The following is a 24,987-nucleotide window of genomic DNA, read 5'->3' as shown; positions in this document are numbered from 1 at the left end:
TGTTCAACCCATATGATCCTTGTGTAATTAATGGGATTTGTTGGCTCAACATCGCCGTCACGTGCTCACGTTCCTCAGCCTGCACAGACGCGTAACCATGGTGACCGAGCCTTCACAAAGTTCCCAATTATATTGATCCTGATCGAACTTGGCGCGCAGTTCGTTTTCTGATTAATTTTTTACCGCCATTTTCGTCCCGCTTCGTGCGATGGCGACATTGTTGTGATTACCAATGGTTTTGTGAGGAAACTCCGGGCTGGCAGGATGGCCGAGGCTCACTCTGCACACTCTCCTCAAAGCTGTCGAACCTGGGTTCGAATTCTGACCCAGCTATAAACTGTCGTGTGTGTGTGTGTGTGTGTGTGTGTGTGTGTGTGTGTGTGTGTGTGTGTGTGTGTGTGTGTGTGTGTGTGTGTGTGTGTGCGTGTGTGCCGTCCCTCGGTTGGTTGGTTGGTGGACGTGAAACCGGTCCCACGGTGTCATTCGCGAACAGTAGGCGAGCTGTCGCCGGCACCCTGAATCGATTACAAAACTCCTGCGTACTGTACTCGAACTACTTCGTGGAGCGTTTCAGCGTGGTCAGCCAGTTCGTGAACGATTTGGGCCAAAAGCTTCTCCCGCGGCCATCCCCACAAGAACGTGCGCGAAGAAGAAGTATAAAATAAGTAGAGGTAGAAGAAGAAGAAGAAGAAGACACACCCACCCCCTCCCCCTCCTCTTTCCTTGACCTCCCGACAACCACCAGTCCGCTGATCGACGTGAACCGTCTTGTGAAGGGTAGATCGTTACGTCCACATGTTTGCACACGGTGCCCTCTTGTTTCGAGAGAACTGCATGCTTCACAATGCTGCACCCCCACGTCTCGCGCGACACCAGGACGACGGTTCATCCGTGGATACACAAGAGCACGTGACACGGGCGTGGTGACGCTGTTCGTTGGTGTGCGAAATGTGAGATTGGAGGCGGAGGAGGTCGGGAAGGTTGTGAGGAAGGAGGTGGGGACGAGGTGGCGGTGGGTGGTGTAACGAAGAGTAGCTTCTACTTTTGTAACCTGGTTTTGTAACTGGGTTCAAGTGTTCGACTTGCTTGTGACGAATTGTCAGCATCTTCGAGGTTCATCACGGCCGTGACGTCATCGGGTAAGAAGATGACATCACAACACGCTTTTTCTCGCACCAACGGTGCATTTTTTAAAAAAGGAAAACAAATTATATTTCTGATCTCTACTTTATTTATGGTCTGAGTTCCTTTCTGAGTGATATGAGGAATCTTAAAAGGAGTTATTCAGACCTCCGGACTCCGGAGGCTCGACAATGAACATCATTTTATGTGGTATAGACAATTAAAGGGGTATCGAAGTTTACAATAAAATATTCAAATGTTGTCCCATCCTGTTCTGGGTCGTCTTTTCGATTTTTCAGTGAATTATATTCTTAATGTTGGCTGAAGTCAATGGAATCGCTGTTTCCCCCGCATTGCTGTATGTATGATTTAGTCTGATTTTCTGACATATATATATATATATATATATATATATATATATATATATATATATATATATATATATATATATATATATATATATATATATATATATATATATATATATATATATATACAGGGGGCTGCAAAAGTAGGTATACAGTAAGGATGATACCAGTATTATAATAGTGTGAATGCCACGGGGGAAACAGTTTGAACATGAGGGATTATTATGTTTATTATTGATATGTTTATTATTGGTATGTAATTATTTGATATGCTTGTATAATCAATAAAATACATTTTGTGCACACGTTTTGTTTTTCATTACTGTATACCTACTTTTGCAGCCCCCTGTACACACACACACACACACACACACACACACACACACACACACACACACACACACACACACACACACACACACACACACACACACACACACACACACACACACGCACACACACTGGATATCTCGTGTTTTAAGCTCAGTCTAACCACTCATTGATTCACTCACTCACTCTCTCACTGAATGACTGATATTAAAGAGTGGGACCTTCCAGGTGACTTAGAAAGCTGAAATTTTGCGTGTTGATGGACATCGAAGTCGATACTCCGGGGAAAAAAATCACAGAACCATTGGAAAGTTTCTTTAAATGAAAATATAAACAAATGAAAATACTTTAATGAAAATAAATAAATACAGGTGAGCGACCCGAGACAATGGGGAAGCACGGTTCGTTATTGCTTACAATGTCTCAATGATGAATTGGAACGCCGACTGCGAGCCAGACCAACTCGTCCAACATCAGTGCCTGACCTCACTTATGCTCTTGTGGCTGAATGGAAGTAAATCCCCGCAGCAATGTTCCAACATCGAGTGGAAAGCCTTCCCAGAAGAGTGGAGGTTGTTATAGCAGCAAAGGGGGGACCAACTCCATATTAATACCCATGATTTTGGAATGACATGTTGGACGATCAGGTGACCACATACTTTTGGACGTGGAGTGTGTCTAATATATAAAACTCTTTCTAACCACTCACAGACTGACTCACTGAGTAATATTAAAGATTGGTACCTTCAGAGTAACATAGAAAGCTGAAATTTTGCGTGCTGATGGACATCGAAGCCAGTACGCCAGGAAAAAATCACAGAATTGTTGGACAACATCCATAAATGAAAATATAAATATATTATAAGGGCACTCGGTGGAGTGTGTACCTCCGCCACGTGATGCCTGATCCATGAGAACATATCTGGCCCAATACATTTTTGAAATATCGTGCTATAGATCGTTTTTGGCCCTATCAATGGTGAAGAGTCACTTTTAAAATTAAATAATTCTCGTATCCAGATCCAGATTCGGATCTTCACCAAAAAAGAATCAATTTGTCCTTGCCACACACCCAACATGTCCACAAAGTTTCGGCCAAATTCGTACACGACATTTTGAGATATCGTGCCATATATCGTTTTGGCTCAATCTCTCAATGGTGAAGAATCACTTAAAAAATTATAGTAGTCGGATCCGGATTCCATCTTCATCAAAATCGAATCAGTTCGTCCTTGTCACACACTGAACCTGTCCACAAAATTTAATCCGGGTCTATTCACAACTTTTTGAGCTATCCTGCACATAAACAGACAGACAAGCCGGTAGGCGGACATGGTTAGTCGCCTACCCAATAGAACCTGATGCGATGGGCCCGTTCGATAGGGGAATGACCTGAGGATTAAGCACAATAAAATTCATGATTCTAGCTTCAAGGGTTAATGCTGCAGATTGTTTTTTTGTTAAAATACACCCACATTTAGAGGTTTTTGGGCCGTTGCAGAGCACGCAGTTCGTTTTTGTCAGTGATGTCAGGTGATAACATCAGTGATGTAAGGAAGGTGGTTCTACATAATGGAAGGTGTTTCCACATAATGCAAGGTGATTCCACATGATGTAATGTGGTTCCACATGATGAAAGATATAAGGTCCATAGCAACGGTTCTTTCTCACACATAACTAGGACATACCATGAACCTACCATACCAGTTTCATGTATATCTGACTCATAGTCTCTGAGATATTACGAACTTCGTTTTTTATTGTTTTCGACCAGGGTTCATTCAAAGTCTATCTTCTCCAACAGTTTTCATAGGATCCGGCTGGAAATTTTTGGCAATATGGCTGAATGTACTGCCCACAGTCGCTCGTGGCCCGATTTTTGATTTTCGAAAAAATAATTTGTTTATGATTTTTCAAAAATTTCAAAGTCCCATTGCTAGGCAACGGTGGTGTCCATAGCAACAGCTCTCATTTGCACACAATTAGGTCATGGTATGAACCTACCAACCAAGTTTCATCGAAATCGCCATTGTATTAACTGAAATCGCCATTTTAAATACTGATAATAAGGGTAGAATAAATCTCAAAAAAAATGTTTGTTTGTTTTTTTCGACTACATCGACTACCCAACAGACAAACATATCGACGGAAATACTGATAATAAGGGTATAACAAATTTCAAAAAAAACATTTTTTGAAAAAAATAAATTTTTTCGACGAGATCGACGACCCAACAGACAAGAAGGGGTGAAACCATAACTTCTTTCACCTTCGGTGGCGGAGGTAATGAAAAAATAAATAAATGAAATCAAACGCGGGTGAGCGACCCGAGACAATGCGGAAGCACGTTCGTATGTTTTCACAATGTGTAAGCACACCCCGCGAGTGTATATGTATGTATAGACATATGTATATTTATAGTCGTGGTACCACGGTTCGAGGCTTGCCACGAGGGGAAGCACATGGGTCCCTCCTGAATGCCCAGTCCTGAGGCTGCTGGGCACCGATAACTCCGTGCACCGGCGGGTTGCTAAGCAACCATGAACGCCGATTGGCACCGCCAATCCGGGTGAGGTTACATGACTTCGCGTGATATCTCACCTGTGGACGGCCAGATAATTTGGGCCACATGCCCTCAGCGTACCCTCGGATTACTGCCGAGCGTTACATTGAGTGTGCGCTAGCTGACAACGCAAATTATTGGGGTAGAACGTCCCATCTAACCTTGTGCACTGCATCGGACTAATAAAGGAAAAGACAACCGAGACAGATTGGAAATAGCAACAACAAGCTATTTATTACAAACATACAAACGTTATTGAAAGTAACTGAGGGATTGAACAGAACGATAGGGAAGAGGAAGAAATATTGAGAGTAACAGAGGGGGAGGGGAGAAGACATTACATGGGATAAATACAGTCAAAACACAGCAATGCCCCCCCCCCCCAGCTCAAACAGCCCTTTGACAAGGGACCAATGACTATCTATACAAAGACTAATGAAACAACTGATCCTTGGGTCACCTTCGTGTCCATGTATGCTCTACCCCTGAGGTAAGTTTTCCAAAAGCATAACAATATATCATCTGTTAATGTTTGTTTGTTCCTTATTCATAATCAACCCCTGGGCAATTTGGGGGAAAAGCTAGAGTAGAGATGGGAACCTCCAGGCTCCAGGTAAGAGGAGTCAGTGTGGGAAGGGTAGGGACAGAAATGGTGGTGAGCTGAGTCTGAAGGCCCTGTAGGAAAGAGTGAGATTGTACTCACTTTGGAAGGTGGTTCCACATTGATGTAAGGTGGTTCCACATTGATGTAAGGTGGTTTCACATTGATGGAAGGTGGTTCCACATAATGCAAGATGGTTCCACGTAATATAAGGTGGTTCCACATAATGCAAGTTGATTCCACATCATAGAAGGTGGTTCCACATGATGTAAGGTGGTTCCACATGATGTAAGGTGCTTCCACATAATATAAGGTGGTTCCACATAATGCAAGGTGATTCCACATGATGTAAGGTGGTTCCACATTATATAAGGTGATTCCACATGATGTAAGGTGGTTCCACATTATATAAGGTGGTTCCACATAATGCAAGGTGATTCCACATCATGGAAGGTGGTTCCCCATGATACAAGGTGGTTCCACATAATGCAAGGTGATTCCACATGATGTAAGGTGGTTCCACATAATGGAAGGTGGTTCCCCATGATACAAGGTGGTTCCACATAATGCAAGGTGATTCCACATAATGGAAGGTGGTTCCACATTAATGTAAGGTGGTTCCACGTTGATGTAAGATGGTTCCAGGTTGATGTAAGGTTGTTCCACATGATGCAAGGTGTTTCCACATGATGGAAGGTGGTTCCACATAATGAAAGGTGATTCCACATCATGGAAGGTGGTTCCACATGATGGAAGGTGGTTCCACAATGATGTAAGGTGGTTCCACATGATATAAGGTGGTTCCACATAATGCAAGGTGATTCCACATAATGGAAGGTGGTTCCACATTGATGTAAGGTGGTTCCACATAATTCAAGGTGGTTCCACATGATGGAAGGTGGTTCCACATAATGCAAGGTGATTCCACATCATGGAAGGTGGTTCCACATTGATGTAAGGTGGTTCCACGTTGATGTAAGATAGTTCCAGGTTGATGTAAGGTTGTTCCACATGATGCAAGGTGGTTCCACATGATGGAAGGTGGTTCCACATAATGAAAGGTGATTCCACATCATGGAAGGTGGTTCCACATGCTGGAAGGTGGTTCCATAATGATGTAAGGTGGTTCCACATGATATAAAGTGGTTCCACATAATGCAAGGTGATTCCACATAATGGAAGGTGGTTCCACATTGATGTAAGGTGGTTCCACATAATTCAAGGTGGTTCCACTTAATTCAAGGTGGTTCCATATGATATAAGGTGGTTCCACATAATGCAAGGTGATTCCACATAATGAAAGGTGGTTCCACATTGATGTAAGGTGGTTCCACATGATGGAAGGTGGTTCCACATAATGCAAGGTGATTCCACATCATGGAAGGTGGTTCCACATTGATGTACGGTGGTTCCACATGATGTAAGGTGGTTCCACATGATGCAAGGTGGTTCCATATGATGGAAGGTGGTTCCACATAATGCAAGGTGATTCCACATAATGGAAGGTGGTTCCACATTGATGTAAGGTGGTTCCACGTTGATGTAAGATGGTTCCAGGTTGATGTAAGGTTGTTCCACATGATGCAAGGTGGTTCCACATGATGGAAGGTGGTTCCACATAATGCAAGGTGATTCCACATAATGGAAGGTGGTTCCACATTGATGTAAGGTGGATCCACATGATGGAAGGTGGTTCCACATAATGCAAAGTGATTCCACATCATGGAAGGTGGTTCCACATTGATGTAAGGTGGTTCCACATTGATGTAAGGTGGTTCCACATTGATGTAAGGTGGTTCCACATGATATAAGGTGATTCCACATAATAGAAGGTGGTTCCACATTGATGGAAGGTGGTTCCACGTTGATGTAAGATGGTTCCAGGTTGATGCAAGGTGGTTCTACATGATGGAAGGTGGTTCCACATGATGGAAGGTGCTCTATGTTTCACAACAGAAGAACATGGGAGTGGAGGTGAGCAGTAAGTGTGGATTAAAAAAGGTGAATGAAGGGTTCATTGAAGAGACCTCATGCATCCCATGCAAGTGTTGGGAGAGTGGTTGATGGTTGAAAGAGCAGGGAGAGCAAAGCCAAGAGAGAAGTTGTGTCACATTGTTTCATATGAACTGAATCACATCTGTTGACAATCAAACCTTTTTCATTTAAATATTTACTTTCCGTACGCAGAATGGTAATTGATATACAAAGGGTCCTCAGTCTCCATGGGACTGCATTGATTGCAACGAGTGGTTGTACGATCCTGTACGACCTTAAACAAGGAAATGAGAAGGGCATTTGGCCCATAATTGCCTTGTTGCACTCCTGAGTTAATTTTTATATCTGCCACCGAAGGTGAGAGGAAGTTATGTTTTCACCACTGTCTGTTTGTTTGTTTGTTTGTATGCAGGATACCTCAAAAAAGTTGTGGATGGATTCAAATGAAATTTTGTGGGCAGGTTGGGCAGGTTGGGTGTGTTTGGCTCATCCTAAATAATGTCTCCATAACTGCTCTGATGACTCTGCACCACGTGCCACACCAGCCATTATATAAATAATAACTCAATTAACTCTCCAGCTTGTCTGAGATCATCACAGTAATTCGAAATTGCTGCTCAACTCAAACAGGTTCAGCGTAAAATATCGAAGTTCATGTTCACGTTTATAGAATGAACGTTTCAGTGAACAAGTTTCTTTGAACAGTTTCATCAAGTTCGCAAAGTTTATTTGGTTCATTTTTCAAATGAACACTTCAGGAAATCTAGAACAAGATAGAGTTGAAAAGATTGTTAAATTCACACACACACACACACACACACACACACACACACACACACACACACACACACACACACACACACACACACACACACACACACACACACACACACACACACACACACACACACACTTTAGTCCGGTGAGCTTATGCGATGGAGCAGTGTCTGTAGGTGAGTGAGTCTGTGAACATTTCAGTCATTATCACTTGAACTAAACACAATTTGGATGAAACTTGACCACAACCCACAACCTTCATCACCCGTGATGAACCAAAGTTTGTTCACGGCATTAAAATAAAAATAACTAGAGGGGGAGCACTCGGTAGAGTGCAAAACCTCCGCCGCCAATACTGCGAGGTCACTCAAGTGAACCTGATATCCTATTCATTCAATTTGACGTCAACAGTGCTCACAGAGTTATAGTTGCAACTTTCCCTTTTACTTTTAACTTTTACATACTCAATTCATTCGTCATAACTAGATTCCGTGAGACAGAAATTGATTTTACGTGGGTATATCCACCTAAAGTTACAAAATCAGCCGCAATTATAATTTTGGCATGTTTTTTTTTCGTTGGAAATCACTTATAACATGTAGAAATGCAAAAAAAAAAAAAAAAATCAAAATTTTGTTGAAAAAAAAAGTTACAAAACTTTTTTCCCTTTTTTTTCTCTAACAATTTTTTTTATTTTTTTTTTGGTTGGAAATCACTTAAAACATGTATAAATGCAAAAAAAAAATCAAAAATTTTTTTCAAAATGGCCACCATAGCGGCCATATTGGACTTTGGACCAAGTCCAAAATCTATTGGCATGGTCCTTGGACCATACTTAATCCCCCCACCAAGTTTCGTCGAAATCCGTTGAGGAGTTTTTCCGTAATACTGGTGTTCACAAATTTTCCGTTCACAAACAAACAAACAAACAGACAGGGGTGAAAACAGTAACCTCCGTCCATCTTGGATGGCGGAGGTTAAAAATCAGGGTGTGGGGCAGTCTGCGGGGGGGGGGGGGGAGGGCTGTTTGAGTGACCGTCGCTCCTGATCCAGGTGAACTTCAGGACGCGTGGTCATGTTTTTGTATTTACCTTCATGTCATTCCTGGATCAGGCCAAGTGAGGTTGACACTTGTGAAGGTGTCTGAGTCTAAATCTTCTCCAAAATAAACTTCTGTTTGTCTGTTTTGTCGACAGTTTGCAAAAGGTTTCCTTCTCTTTAATGGACAATCGGTTATTGGAGCATGACAAATGATTTATGGCAGTGTGTGTGTTTTATGATACGATTTACGGATGACTTTGCTGAGAGCGTACATATGGTTTGTGTTCACTCTTGCGTTTGAAAAACCCACATTCACGTCACTTTTATTGGCCATTTATGTTTGCTGTTGAGCTACTGCGGATGTCCCTTTTCCATCACACTGTGAATCCCATTACACATCATCTCCATGCTTTCAAAAACACTGTTGAGGCGATTTATGAATCACGCACATTTCTTTTTACCCCGTGATTGTTTGCACCAAACTCAAGGGAAAGGACTGAGTAAGGTTTCATCAAAGAGAAAGTGTCCGTCCATCCGTCCATCCGTCCATCCAAACACTGTCAGAGCATCAGTGCTGCCAAAGAGCATCATCAGTGCTGGGCGATTGAGCACAATCCTGGATGGGTCACCACTCCAACACAGGACACTCGAATGGTTCAATCATCCCAGCAAGCTAGTACTCATTTTGTCAACCTTGGAAGGATGACAGGCTGAGTCAACCCCACCTGGTATTAATTAAATGTAAAAAAGTGCGATTTGAACTACAGGACCTAAAGATCGCAATCCAAACACCCTAACCATTAAGCCAACACCAGGCCGAACGTGTTTATGATCTCCATTAACATTCGTTTTAAATTGGGGGAAATAATGATGATGGGGAAGAAAACATCAGCAGTTTGCAATAACAGCAAATATTGGAATTATATCTTATTGTTTTTTTGTTTGTTTTTTAAATTGATGACGCCAGTGACACCAGTTTTTTTCATCTTCCCACGATTCCTGCGCAATTCTCCAGGATCCGATCCCACTCATTACCTCCGTTACCGAAGGTGGTTCGGTTTTCACCCCCATCTGTCTGTTGGGTAGTCGATCTTGTCGAAAAAAAAAAATTCCAAAAATGTTTTTTTTGAGATTTGTACTACCCTTATTATCAGTGTTTAAAATGGCGATTTCAGTTAATACAATGGCGATTTCGATGAAACTTGGTTGGTAGGTTCATACCATGACCAAGTTGGGTGCAAATGAGAACCGTTGCTATGGACACCACCGTTGCCTAGCAACGGGACTTTGAAATTTTTGAAAAATCATAAAAAATTTATTTTTTCGAAAATCAAAAATCGGGCCATGAGCGACTGTGGACAGTACATTCAGCCATATTGTCAAAAATTCCCAGCTGGATCCTATGAAAACTGTCGAGAATATGGACTTTGAATGAACCCTGGTCGAAAACTATAAAAAACGAAGTTCGTTATATCTCAGAGACTATGAGTCAGATATACATGAAACTGGTATGGTAGGTTCATGGTATGTCCTAGTTATGTGTGAGAAAGAACTGTCGCTATGTACCCCTCCGTTGCCTAGCAACGGCTGAAAAACCTCTAAATGTGGGGGTATTTTAACGAAAAAACAATCTGCAGCATTAACCCTTGAAGCTAGAATCATGAATTTTCTTGTACTTAATCCTCAGGTCATTCCCCATAGAACAGGCCCATCGCGTTAGGTTCTATTGGGTAGTCGACTACCCATGTCTGCCTACCAGCTTGTCTGTCTGTCTGTCTGTGAACAGGATATCTCAAAACCTTGTGGATGGATTCGGAGGAAGCTTGGTGGACATGATGGGTGTGTGACAAGGAAGAATATGATCACTAAATTCAGCACAAAATTAGCGTGGGCAGCAGAAGATTGAAAAGCTTGTGTGACAAGGACGAATTGAATCGATTTTGGTGAAGATCCGGATCTGAGAATTTTAAAAGTGATTTTTCACCATTGGGGGATAAAAGGCCAAAAATGATCTTAACCCTAACCCCCTTTAAGACGCTAAAAACCCCGAAGACCCTAACACCCTTTAAGACTTAAAACCCCGAAGACCCTGTAGAGCCCTAACACCTTTTAAGACCCTTTAGACCTATAAGACTCTTTCCAACCTGAAGACCATTAAGAACCCTCACACCCTTTTAAGACCCCTAAGATTCTTTAAGACCCTTTAGAATCCTATAAAACCTCTAAGACCAGATAGACCTCGTTTCACTCTTTAGAACCCTGAGACCCATTAGAACCACAAAGACCTTGCAACTCCTCTCTATCCTTTAGATCTTCACACCTTTCAAACCTTTTAATGCCCTGTCGACTTCTTTGACCTTTAGACCCTTTTTAGACGGTTTAAGACCCTTTAGAACCCTTCAGACAATTCTGACCCTTCAGACCTCAAATTATAACCTTTAGACCCTTGAGGCATTTTCGACTATTTCGACCCTTTCAGACCTTTCCACCATTACACCCTTAGAGTTCAGACCTTTGACCACTACACATTTACAAATAGATCATTTCGACCTTCATTCGCAATCAACGACCTTTCATTTAGAACACCTTCCATTTATTTACCACACAAAACAAGTCCTGGTGGAGGGTCTGCAATCTCTGATTGCCCTTTCTTGTTTCTGATTTGTAATGTGGGATTTTCTTGTCACAAGAGCATTTACTTTTGCATCAAGCATCATTTAAACCAGACTTGGTGGTGTTGTAATGTGTCGAGCATCTGCTCTGAGTCAGAGTGGTTTGAACCTTGGCCGAATCACACCAAAATGGTGTTGCTTCCTTGTTTGTCGTTCAGCATTTAAAAAGGATAGAGGACAGACAAACAACCATTGGTTGGTCGTAAGAGCGCAGGCTCTGATGGGCCTTATGGGCTAGCTCGTCTTGCGTCGATTGAACATCCTGGAAGGGAACTCATATTATTGTTGTCACCACAAGGAATATATTTTGCTGAGGGGGGGGGGGGGAAATCAGCTCGATCCACCTTCTTGTTTCCCAAATGTTGGTTGCAAGTGCAAGTGTAACACTAGCTAACCAGGCAGCACCAATATTTTTATGGGTTAGCTTGGCTCTTTGAGCACATTGATCTTTGAGCTAAGCTCGCCCATAACACCTTCTTTTCAGAATTGATTGGGAACAAATAAAGATGTAATGAGCGATTTATCTTGGTAGTTGCTTTAAGAAATACTTGGGGTACTTACCTATCTCTACACCGACGGATTTAATCAAAAGACAGCATAGTGGGGCAAGATTTAATCAAAAGACAGCAATAGCATAACAATTGTGCATTTTGTGAGGAAAGCACCAAATTTGGCACACTAGTAGCCTAACATATTATGAACAGATTTGGATATTGGGCCATCTCAAATTCAGCCGCTGATGGCTGTGGCAGACATTTTCCACTGCCATCAAAAATTTTCAGATGGCCCAATATCCAAATATAAAATGAACCAGACAACAACCTCACGGTGTAACTTGGTGTTCCGAAGGATATCCAAGAAGACCACACCTCTTGCTCCACACATTTTATGCAAGAATTTGTAATTTGTTCAAGGAGCCGGTGTTAACTTCCCAACTCTTCACGAAAGATACCGTGTGACCTTTAACGTAGACGGATCTGTCACATCCATAAGATGGATGGCGAACGCATTGATACCTTGCCCTGCCTACGAAACACCAGGATGGCAGTTTCTACCTGTGTGGGGATTCAAACCCAGGCTAAACAGCCCAGAGGCGACTGTGCACAGTTCTAGGTCTAGGCTGTGCAACCATCCATTTGTGTGTCCTGAAGAGTTCAGTCTAATTGTGAATATATTTTTTTTCTCCCTTCTACTTTGCTACTATAAAAAGGTTTATAGCCACCAGAACTCTCCATTTGAGTTCTATTTTATTCGATTTGTTCTGGGCCAGGGGGCTCAGCCCCCCACCAGGGCGTCGTCCTGGACCTGCTCGGGGGATGTGGCACCTGGACCCCAGGTACGAAATATTCTCACTCCTTCAAGCAGGTTTGGGTTGACAGCTACGAAACGGACATCTTTATGATAAAACGGCCACAAATTCTTGTTCCAAGTATATCCATTATTAGCTTTCCAACGGTACAATTTTTTTATTATTCTATGGCAGAAGGAACTGCCACATTAAAGCTCAAGGTCCTGCTTCTTCTTCACATGACACACAGATGAACTCTTCTCCTTTTTGTAATTGATAATAATAGGAGGCATTACATTTTGTGTAGCTCTTGTACTTTAGCTGATCTCATGTAGGACGAATGATCGATGTTTCTTTTGTTACAAGAAGGGCTCGTTTCTCCGCAGCTCAATGGCTCAACGTCTTTTTCACGCCTCTGTTGGATTGAAGCTTCACTGGCAAGTTGTGATGCTCATTGCTGTGTGCACTGCCCCAAGTCGTGCCATGCACCAGCCACACCTTAAGCACCCAATCCATGTGTGCCAGCCTGGAGATATACACCTCGGTGGACTATTCCCTGTACACTTTGGCATTGAAAGTGAAACGTCTGGCTTCTTGTCCCACCCATTGACTGCTGAATGTATTGGGTTTGTGCACATTGAGATTCATGATATATGGAGCAGTATTTTGCTGATACTGCAATTAGTATTATTATGAGTGCGTTCATTCAAAGAAAAAATAACTTTTTCCTGTGTGATGAACTCACAGATTCAATTTTCGAGGTACACGCTGGCTCATGGCGATGATGTTTGCCGTCGAACAGATCAACAACAACTGGGCTCTCCTTCCAAACGTCACACTGGGTTACAAACTCTCTGATACGTGCAACACCATTTGTAAAGCCCTGGAAGCTACTCTCGCCATTATCATAGGAAACTTTCGGGAAAACCATTTGTGGGGTTCCCCTACCTGTGGTGGCTTCAATACCCTTGGTGTAGTTGGAGCAACTGGTTCAAGTGCATCAATGGCTGTTGCAAACTTGCTGAGTCTGTTCAACGTTCCACAGGTGAGTAATTAACGAATGCTTTTTCTGCAAAGTCGAACCTGCAAGCATGGGAACGACCTTGTAAATATACCATACTCAGCAAGGCAGTTAAAATTAGCACACAATGCTCCATTAAGATGTATTTATCATTTCTTTCCCAATCAACCAATCTTTTTCTTTCAGCACAATTGCAGATATTGTGCAGCACAAGGCTGCGGGGTAGCATAATTGGTTGAGGGTGTAGTCGTGCCACTAATATGCCCTCTGCAGGTTAGAGCAGGAATTTGTAATTTGTTCATGGTGCCGGCGGTAGCCCGCGTACTCATCGCGAAGGACACCGTGGGATCTTTAACGTGCACCTCCGAATACCAGTAGATGGGACGCACGTTTAACGTCCATTGGAGGAGTGGCACAAACATTGATGAATCACCCTGCTTGTGAAACACTGGGATGACAGTTTATAGGTTTGAACAGGATCAAACCTGAGCGATGCAGCTCAGAGGCCACCCTGTTAGCCCAATTAACGTATCCAAGATACCCATTTAATCTCACAAAATAGATATTTCTGTTGCAAGGTGTTTATTGTAAGAGGGGTATAGCTAGCTATCTTCTCCTGTATTATCAAATAAAGAAGGGGTGTTTACATGTCATCAGCACACTATAAGGAGCATAATTGAACATTGCATTTCTGGAACACTATAACCAATGTAGGAATAGTATCTTGTGTACAAATCCTGGCTAAAAGAAAACTGACTTTTGAAACTTTTTCAAGCTGTATCACAGTCTTACTTTGATGTGATGTGTCACTTCCAGGTGAGTTATGCTTCATCGAGTCGCCTCTTGAGCAATAGGCAGCAATACCAGACATTCCTTCGCACCGTGCCAAGTGACGACCAGCAATCTGCAGCGCTGGCAGATATTGTGCACCATTTTGGGTGGACCTGGATAGGTGTCGTTTCCTCAGATGACGAGTATGGGAGACCTGGAATTGAAAGCTTTCGCAATCATGCAGAAGCGAATGGTGTGTGTGTGGAGTTCGCGAATGCCATATCTAGGTACGATTCACCTGAGGATGTGCAAACTGTTGCCAACATAATCTCCAACTCTACGACCAATGTCATAGTTGCTTTTGCGAGCGGCACAGACCTGGAGCACCTCATGCTGGAGATAGTCCGCCGAGGCCTGGCTAATCGCACATGGATTGCCAGCGATGGCTGGAGCACATCTTCTCTTGTGGCACGTCCCGGGAGCTTCAACATTGTCAGTGAGAAATGTGTTGTATGTTCACATAAACTTGATGGTTTTTCCCTCTTAATTGTGGTTGAGCAATAAAATATTGTGCCACCACAGTTAAAGGAATGTGTAACCACATTGACCGCACTTTCAACAAAATACTACTGTGAAATATATTTTCTCTGTCTGGCATCAACCCTGAAATTTGGTTTAATCATCCTATTATATTAAATAAGGCAATTCTCTATATATGTACATATGTATGTACATCTGAAAATCATAGAACAAAAAAATAGGGTTGACCTGATCTCCACCAAATTTTGCATATATGTTGGTAGTACCCAGGGTTTAGCCTGGTGTTGGCGCAGTGGTTAGGGCAGCAGCTTGGGATCCAAAAGGTCCCGAGTTCAAGCCCCGTTGGGCCACTGAATTAATACACCAGGGGGTTGACTCAGCCTGTCATCCTTCCGAGGTCGGCAAAATGAGTACCAGTGTACTGGGCCGGTGTATACCCCGGTTAAAAATAGGTGTACCATATCCCTGTGTCATAAGAGGCGACCAGGGTTGCGTCAGGAAGGGCATCCGGCGTAAAACATGTGCCAAATCACGATGCGGATCATACGGATGATCCGCTGTGGCGACCCCTAACGGGAGCAGCCGAAAGAAGAAGAAGGTTGGTAGTACCCAGGGTCAGGTCATGGGCAAATAAATAAATAACCCCCTCCCCCTCATATGAAGGGGGAAGACAACTTACAATTTTCACTGGATCACCAAAAACACAGTGTTGGACCGATCTCTCTTGAGGCTGCTGGTTGCATCATTGTTAGGGACACGGCTATGCCGCTAATGCAGTGCCCCTATTACCAGTACACTGGTGCTCATTTCGCCAACCTCGGGGTGATGATAGGCGGAGTCAAGTCCACCTGATGTTAATTCAGTTGCCAACGGGGCTCAAACTCAGGACCCTGGGATCCCAAGTCAGCCACCCTAACCGCTAAGTCAATAACACCAGGCTTATCACAAAATTGGGAGAGTCAGTGGGGGGGGGGGGGGGTTGACCACTTATCAATACTCCAGAAGGGAGCAGGTGTTGTGGTTGAGAAAACGGTTTTTCAAAGGCACAATCATCAAAACTACATTGGATTGTTCCCCCGTGCGTGCAAAGCGAAAAGCAGGGTTCAGCAATTGGTTCACCTTGTCTGTCTGTCTGTCCACAAACGTCAGTTTATGATTGAGGAACAACTTGATTTCAATTGAATGTTATATTTTGAACACAAGTCAGAAAACAAACCTTTAGTTTGACCGTACTTTGGCTATGAATTTGTCCAGATTGTACATGCACAGAGAGAAGCGAGATAATATTTTTTACTCTTTCTGCCTATGTGATAGTCAAACAAAATTGAAAATCATTCAAAAGAGGACACTTACTGTTTTTATCGACGTCATAAAGGACACAAACAACAGGCACAAGTAACTAATGTAACTTGTTGAATAAGGTGTTGTAAAAGACGCTGATTCATCGGTGGTAAACTTCCGAATTTTTTAAACTTCATCCTTTAAAATCCTTATTTTATTGAAGTTGAATTGTGTACTTCAACACTGTAGAACCCAAAATGCCAATTATTGCCACTTTCAAAAAACTTTCGTTCAGCAGTACGGAACTTGGACAAAATATTACGGCATTTCGCATCATCTCGGCCAATCAAATTTGCTGCTTGCGGACCCCACCCATGTCCTTTTTTTCTCAAGACTGTGTGGGGTAAGCTGTTCTATGAACTCTCTCGTCACCTCAATGTTTAGCTTCCCACAAAATTATAAAGGGAATTTCATTTTTGTTGAGAAAGGACAGTGCTGCAAACATACTTCTCTACCTCCTGTGATGTGTTATGCCATTACTGTTTGAGAAATGCTTTCTTCAGTTCTCCTCTGCGATGTTGTTCTGTCACTCCTGCAGCTTGGAGGGACGTTGGGTCTGGCGCTTCCTGAGGGACATATTCCTGGCTTCAGAGATTACTTGCTGAGAACACATCCAAACCGCTGGCCTGAAAACCATTTCATCAAACAACTATGGGAATTCACGTTTAACTGCACGTGGCGTGACGACAAACAAAATGGAATGCAAATTGCGGACAAAGAAGGGCCTACATTGTCAACCAGCAAGGAAAACGGACACGAAGTTCCTGGATGGCCTTTTTGTACTGGTAAAGAGAATCTGTCAGCTGTAGAAACGCCTTTCTTGAAATATGAGGCGCTTCGTGTGACCTACAGTGTGTATCAGGCTGTGTACACTATAGCATATGCACTACATTCTACAATGTCTCAGTGTCATCATCAAGAAACCTGTGACACCCCACAAAGACCCAAACTGTCGAAGGTGCACTTTCTTTATATCTTAACTCAACATTTAATTGTGACAATCGTTTTACTTGCCATGTTTCACTGATTCACTCCACTTACTACCTTGACATTCCATTTTCATTGCATATTTTCATCCTCAAGATCATAAAAGTTTGAATACTATCTACGGTACAATAAGCATGGTTTTAGATTATTATATGTGGTCATCCAAAACAAGTGACACACGACAAATTTCAATGCCTGCCAATTAAGTCTACCTATTAGGTTAATTATACTGCTCTTCCATTTCTATTTTGTTTTCTCTCCCTTTGATGTCTGTTAGCTGTTGGACAGGATGAGACGAGGTAACTTCTATGGTAACGACGGCATAAGTATGTCCTTCAATGCGATGGGAAGGCCACATCATTTGTACTCCATCATCAATTGGCAGGCAGATGGCGAGAATATTCATTTTCAGGTGGTTGGTCAGTACAACGGACGTGCGTTCCCTGGGAACAGGTTGCAACTGAATCACAGCAAGATTGTGTGGAATGGAGGACATAGTGAGGTATGAACCTTTTTTTTAAAAAAACTCATCATCTATTTTGTTGTTGCTTTGAAAGCTATCATGACAATGTTGGATAATTGAGATTCAACTTATCACCTTTCTGTATCCTTCTTTTCACTTAATTGGTTCCTACTTACCTCCTCCTCTTTGCCTCCATGGTGCAGGTTCCATATTCTCACTGCAGCTCACCATGTCCACCAGGTACAAGAAAAGGCCTGCTGAAAGGGGTTCCATATTGCTGCTTCAAATGCCAACCCTGTACAGATGGAAAGTTCAGCAATGAAACTGGTATTAAGTTAATTAATATGGTTTGTACTTGTAATACGATGAGGTGTGGTGACCTCCAGAAATTTGACTGACTTAGTCAAGTTAACTTTCACTGTTTCAGCTGAGCTGCTAACAGCCTCAAAAGACGACACAGTCATTAGCTTACCCCTGGATGATAAGGGGTTGGCTTATAGCTGTTGTAGGGTTTGGTGCTACAATTAATACCTCCAATTTTAATGGTATCACAGCATTTCTTAGACCCCTAAGGTTTTTCTCTAAATCTACGAAATCACAATTTAGGTTTTTATCCCTTTTTTTTTTCCTGTAATTGCTTGAGGACGTTCACGATGAAATTTTCCATCAATATTGGGAATAAAAAGTATGCGGGGTTGATATAATTTTTATGGCCTTGACCTAATTTTAAGGTCATGACTCGATTTTAGGAATTTCAACATTTTCACCAAAACTTGAGTAAGGTTTGTCTGATCGGAAACAAAACTGCCATCTCGATGTAGCCTTGAGCAAGGTGTATTTACGCTTAATTTTCATCATCCCCCTCAGGGTTAAAGTTCAAGGTTTTACACCCCAAGGAGTACTAAACCACCATGTGGATTTTTCTTCCTTTTTTTCTGACAATGTCTGAGCTGTATCTCGGATCTGGCTGGGACTTTCAGAATGAAATTTTCCATCAATAATGGCAATAAAATTTATGCGGGGTTGACATTATTATTTTGACCTTGACCTCATTTAAGGTCATGACTCAATTATAGTTATTTTAACATTTGTTTCACCATAACTCAACTAAAGTTTGTCCAATCGGAACAAAATTGCTCTCTCTAGATAGCAGAGAGCAAGGTGCATTTACACTTAATTTACATCATACACCTCCCGGTTAAAGGTCAGGGTAAATGACAGTCTGAAAAAAATACGTTTTTATCTTGCCAAAACGAAGTTTTTGCAAGATATGTTAGTCAGCTTGTATGTTTTTTTTTTGTTTTTGTTTTTTTTGTCTGTCTGTAATCACGTATAAAAAATTCTGCAGAGCACAGTTATCATTGGAAATTTTTGTAACTTTGCATATCAGAGGCCTATAGAGGAACCTTTCAGTGCACAAAATTTTGAAGGTCAAGGTTACTTTGTCACAAATCATGGGAGTCGACGAAACCCTTATTTTTTGAGTAATTTTGATCGGATCGTCTTCAAACTTCATGGGAATGTAGTTCATGGTCCGGTGCTCAGCTGATTAATTTTTGGTGGCGATTAGCCTTGACCTTCATATGTTTTTTGTTTTTTTTTTGGTCTGTAATCACGTATAAATCACTCTGCAGAGCACAGTTATCATTGGAAATTTTTGTAACTTCGCATATCAGAGGCCTATAGAGGTCCCTTTCAGCGCATAAAATTTTGAAGGTCAAGGTCAAAGGTCAAGGTCACTTTGTCGCAAACAGGGGAGTCGACGAAACCCTTATTTTTTGAGTAATTTTGATCGGATCATCTTCAAACTTCATGAGAATATAGTTCATGGTCTGGCGCTCAGCTGATTAATTTTTGGTGGCGATTGGCCTTGACCTTCATGGTTAGCGCCTTAGGTCAAACATATTTGACCCCAAGGTCAAATTTTCAAGTTTTAGGAACCATATCGTGTAGTACCTCAAATTGAACACCTTGATGAGTGCTTTCTAGATATTTCAAGCTTGGGACATTATGACGTCATTTGGTGACGTTATGAGGCAAACGCATATTTTTCATGGTTACTCTGTAGAACGATTCTCATCGGAATCTCTCGTAGGCAGATATTCATCAAAGAGTCGCTCCTGGTGGATAGCAGCTCTGTTCACCTCAGTGTGACCTTAAAGAAGTCACACGTGGTCACCTTTTGGCAAGATACGGGTCACCCTGCGGGTGACATTGGTTTATTTTGTCATCGCTAAAGCTCTGTCGGTATCTATTTTTTCCGATATCGCTATATCGATGGCCTCACACCAGTACATACTGGTATATCAATATCAACAATTTTTTATACGCAACTTCCAAAATGTCATGGTCTATGACGTCGAAATATATGACATCCACGCGGTAATTGACACACGCTAATTCATGGCATAATCATGCACTTGATCTTTAAAAATTATGGCAATTTTTTTTCATACGATAGAGAATTTGGTTAATAAAGAGAGTTAAATGGAGTTAGTGTATGCAATGAGACCATGGAGACAGCTGGTAAGGCCGCTGTGCATTTTACTTTGGCACGCTGTGCGTGTACGATATACGCACAAGCGTGCACATGCTTCTCACGAAATAAAATGTACAGTCTTACTGACCATGTGTGTGCTGCTCAGCTATAATTGGCACACACGATGAAGACATGTACACGTGATGCCGACATAGTATATACATACCGATATTGGCACATGCGTTTACTTTGTGAAAACAGATATCGAGTTTATATATGGTGGTTATCTCTGCAATCATAATTCATCATCTCTTGGAGGCATTTGAAGTGCTACCTAATGGATTGTTTGTCAGAGTAATATAAGTATCTGCATTGAAAGTGGCTAGAGATATTTCCTTCTTCTTTGAATGGACAGTCGGTTTCATGAAAGAAAATATTCTGCATAATTTATGGGCTGGCAAACTTGCTTATTTGCATGATGTTGTGGCAACTGTTGTTCACATGTTTGACTTCCATTTGATGTGCGTCCTTCGCTTTTGATGTAATAAGTACCAAAACAACTTTTCACAACTGACCGCGTGGTTCGCAGATGCAAGCAATTGTGAACCTTGCCACGATGACTTCTGGCCATCTTCGAACCGTACCACGTGCCTACCAAAGAATATCGAGTTCCTCTCGTGGAAGGAAACAATAGGGGTCCTTCTAACACTTTCCTCTGTCCTTGGAGCAAGCCTGACCATATTTTTTGCCTTCATTTTCCTGAAGTACCGGCAGACGCCAATTGTGAAAGCATCAAACCGTGACCTCTGCATCTTGATTCTCTTTGCACTTTTCTGTTGCTTTCTTAGTGCACTCTTGTTCATTGGTAGGCCATCACCTGCCAACTGCAAACTCCGGCAGCCTGCCTTTGTCATAAGCTTCACCGTATGTGTCTCTTGCATGTTAGTAAAAACGCATCATGTTCTGTGGGCCTTCAATGAGCGTATGCCAGGAAGGAAACATTCGGCAAATAAGCGTCGTCGGCAGGTTTTTCTTGTAATACCTTATACAGCCGTGCAGGTCGGCATTTGTGCCATGTGGTTGATTCTATCTCCACCATTCCTCGACCCGCAATCGTCAAAGGGAACCATTTGTCTGATATGCAATGAGGGTTCACCTATTGGCCTAGTATCCGTCTTAGGATACCTTTTTCTGCTTGCATGCTTTTGTTTCCTTATGGCTTTCCGTGCCCGTAAACTTCCAGAGAACTTCAATGAGGCAAAGCTTATAACATTTAGCATGTTGGTATTCTTCATCGTGTGGCTTTCCTTTGTTCCAACATATATTAGTGCCCGGGGAAAGTTGATTGCTGCCGTTGAAGCAATGGCCATCCTTGCATCGGCCTATGGAGTTCTGGGTTGTGCTTTTGTCCATCGGTGCTACATCATCCTATTCAGGTCTGAACTCAACACTGTTGAAGAGGTTCGCTGCTGCACTGCCGCACACACATTCAAAAGGGCAGCACGTGCCAACCTGCGGCAAGCCAAAGTATCTCAGAAGCGCCAACTATATGGTAGTTCAGCCTCGGAGCATTCAACAGCATCGAAGCCAAATGCATCTGACCAACTATACAGTGTTTCTGGAGATGGCTTCACTACGCTCACCTAAATAATGCAGGTGAAATGAAAACAAAAAATGATAATTTTTGAGATTATCACGTGGAAATGCAATTGACTCAATTCGTTTGTCTGTTATAGTTTGAATTTCTTTTTGTCAGATCAAGCCAAAGTCTTTTACAATATTATATTTTACGAACCGGATCGAAAACCATAAAATGATCTTGTCAACCATGTCCATTTTCCATGGTGTGATCATAAATTGCCAGATTATTACAGTGAGATCTGAATGTTTTCTTTTTAATAAGGGCTTTCCTGTATTTTTAAAACAAAAATTAAATTAATATTTTTATGAGAAAGTTAAATTATTAGTTAAATATATATATATAGAAATTTATTAATCGATATTTGAACAGGATTGAAACCACAAAATGCGAATTCGACTGATAGATTTACTTCTGGTTAAATGTTAACTCATGACTGATGAGTAAGAAGTTAAAAGAGATTTTGTTGGTGACTAAGTTGCTAAAAATTCCGAATCATTTGATGTCAAACAGAAGTTGTAGCTGGCAAGAGAGCCGAGACCTAGGGGTATGCACACTCACGTCTGAGCTGGCTGACCTGGGTTGGAATCTCGACCCAACTATAAACTCTCATCCTGGTGTTTCACATGCAAGGCCATCAATGTGTGCGCTGTCCACTGGACTGACATTAAACTGGAGGACCCATCTGCCAGCACTGGTTGCTGGTGGACGTTAACGAACACGCGGTTTTTCTCAAAGAGTGGGTGAATAATGCCAACATCTTGAATAAATTACAAATGGTCAAACTCTCTTGCCAACTAGCACGCCTGTCGAGTTATGCCAATAACCCCTAATGTAGGTTGAGAGACCTTGGTCCAACAGTTGACTGAAAACATGAAGATGATGGAGACGAGTTTTTCTGATTGCTTTCATATTGTATGGCTTTTATCCCCAAAGCATGCGGTCCATCAGTGGACAGTAGAGATGCTTTTTCTTCATTCCATAAAATCTAATTTTCTCTCCTTTTTCCTTTCTCTGCATCACGTAGTCCCTCCTTAGTTCTGAGATTTTGTTTTGTTTTTACTGAGCTCGCCTTTCACAAAGCTCTATGTCGGAGATAATTGTTTTTGTATTAAAATTATGTGTTTAATCAGCGATTGTTATTGTGGAAAAGGTCACCTGTTATATTATTGAAGGTCGATACACTTACCTTTACGAGACTGTGGCTGAGTCTGATGTGCTTTCCAATGTGGGCTTTGATGCATTTGGAAAGATTCGATGAACTCAACAAATCGGAAATTGTGAATTTCTTATTTCCCCAACACCTTTTTCCACAAATATAGCTTTGTTTGTTGAAATATATTTGGATGTTTTATCATAATTTTTATATTATTTGGTTGCTTGCAGTGATCGAATAATAATCATAATTAACGAGACTGAAGTCGACGGCACGTCATTGAAAATCCCCACGCTTCCCACCTAAAGCAAAGAGTTGAAAGATGGCAAAAGATCCCACCAGGAATGATGCAATATCAAATTTTGAGTTAAAAAGTAAATAAATTCCATTTTGACCCCTGTGACCCGAAGTTCCCACCTCTAGAGACATGAACCAGAGGTCAAGTAATACAAAAAACGACACATATTTCATGCATCCCCAAAGGTTGATTGTATATATAAAGTTTCATTAAAAATGTACCCGTAATTGCATTTTTTTGGTATTTGACCTTTTCATCCCACCCCAGGGGATGGAGCCAAAAGTGAAACTGCTCTTAGCACCTTTGTGTCATGTGGTGATCATAGCTCCCAAGTTTGGCGAATTTCTGCCCAACCGTTCAGGAGGAGGTAGCGAGACGGATGGACAGACAGAGACAGACGAAGCCGATTATAATATCCACTGTTATTTTTTCAAAAAGCGCAGGGATAATAATCATCATTGTGCTTGTGCATAAACAACAGGCATGGCAAGAGCACAAGAAAACATCAATGTACTTTTACATGAATGACAAGCGTGTCCGTAGCCAATGGACGAACATGTATGGTACTGTATATGAGATTTGAATCTGGATTCCCTGCATCAATCATGAGGCAGAAGTTCAAATGGGAACTCAAACAGGCCATTCAACGTTGCTTCAGTTGTTCCTTATTTGCCATTTTATCCTTCATTTCACTTCCTCACATCTTCCTGTGTTTCAGATGAGACAGTTAAATGTTGATGTGGATAATATTATTGAGGTCCTGCCCCTCTGCAAATGCCATTGGATATTTTTAACATTAATTTGCTTAGAACAAAACAAAGTTTGTTTAAATTAAGAACGATGTTTGTGGTCGTGAAATGAAGAATTAGAGTCCCTTATCTTTGTTTATTTATTTGCTGTTAATTCTGCTTCCAAGGACAAAAACTACAAAAATGGCCTTTTTACAATATTAGGAGATCTCAAACAAACTCCTCTGAAAGAAGAGTACTTGTGCTGCAAGTAATTAATTGCTAATAGTACTTAGAGAGTGAGCTTCGATTTCCCTGAGAAATACATGCTGTTGTGGATCTAAATTATTGAGTTTTCAGGGGTAAAATGGTTTTGCATCAAGAGATGAAAAAGTAAGACGGTTCACAGCAATGCGAAGTATAATGAAACAGAAGACCAAGAAGAAACCCGAAGAAGTAAAGAGCAAAGATGGAGTTTACATCTCCATCTTTAGACCTCGGGCCATAGCTTGAGAGTAAAGAAGAGGAGAGTTAAGACTGTAGTAAGGTAAGGGTCTTTGAGGTAGAGAGTAGTTGGTGCATGGAATGGTCTCCCTGGAAAGTTTTCGCAACAGAAACAGTAGATAAGTTTAAATTGGAATTAGATAGTTACCTGGAAGCATTGGAGATCGAAGGGGACAGGGATATTAGCAGAACTTGGAATTGTAAATAGCTTGAGTATAGATGGGTGATTGTGTACATCTGTTCTGAGTTTGATGTCTGTGAGAGGGTCTCGCCAAGAGACAGTGTGTGGTTGTTGTTGTATAT

General features: G+C 41.7%; 1 protein-coding gene across 1 annotated transcript; it reads left to right on the top strand.

Moving 5' to 3' along the window:
- Positions 1 to 44: 44 nt before the first annotated feature.
- CASR (calcium sensing receptor) lies at positions 45 to 23,663 on the top strand. Its single transcript, XM_085860186.1, has 8 exons — positions 45 to 1,139; positions 13,144 to 13,383; positions 13,505 to 13,802; positions 14,595 to 15,041; positions 16,969 to 17,388; positions 17,695 to 17,919; positions 18,084 to 18,207; positions 20,949 to 23,663. The coding sequence occupies exons 2-8, from the start codon at positions 13,148 to 13,150 to the stop codon at positions 22,004 to 22,006; spliced, it is 2,808 nt and encodes a 935-aa protein (XP_085716312.1). The 5' UTR covers positions 45 to 1,139; positions 13,144 to 13,147; the 3' UTR covers positions 22,007 to 23,663.
- The last annotated feature ends 1,324 nt before the right edge of the window (positions 23,664 to 24,987 follow it).

The sequence above is a fragment of the Eptatretus burgeri genome, chromosome 16, assembly GCF_056783735.1.
Source record: "Eptatretus burgeri isolate ZD-2024b chromosome 16, Ebu_testis_v1, whole genome shotgun sequence".
Lineage (NCBI taxonomy): Eukaryota > Metazoa > Chordata > Myxini > Myxiniformes > Myxinidae > Eptatretus > Eptatretus burgeri.
The sequence above is the reverse complement of the archived record's forward strand: the minus strand, read 5'-3'. Positions and strand labels throughout refer to the sequence as shown.

Coding starts and splice junctions, on each gene's coding strand:
- CASR (XM_085860186.1), top strand. CDS start 13,148: ATGGCTCAACGTCTTTTTCACGCCTCTGTTGGATTGAAGCTTCACTGG. Junction 17,389..17,694: donor AAAGACCCAAACTGTCGAAG/GTGCACTTTCTT, acceptor GATGTCTGTTAG/CTGTTGGACAGGATGAGACG. Junction 18,208..20,948: donor AAAGTTCAGCAATGAAACTG/GTATTAAGTTAA, acceptor CGTGGTTCGCAG/ATGCAAGCAATTGTGAACCT.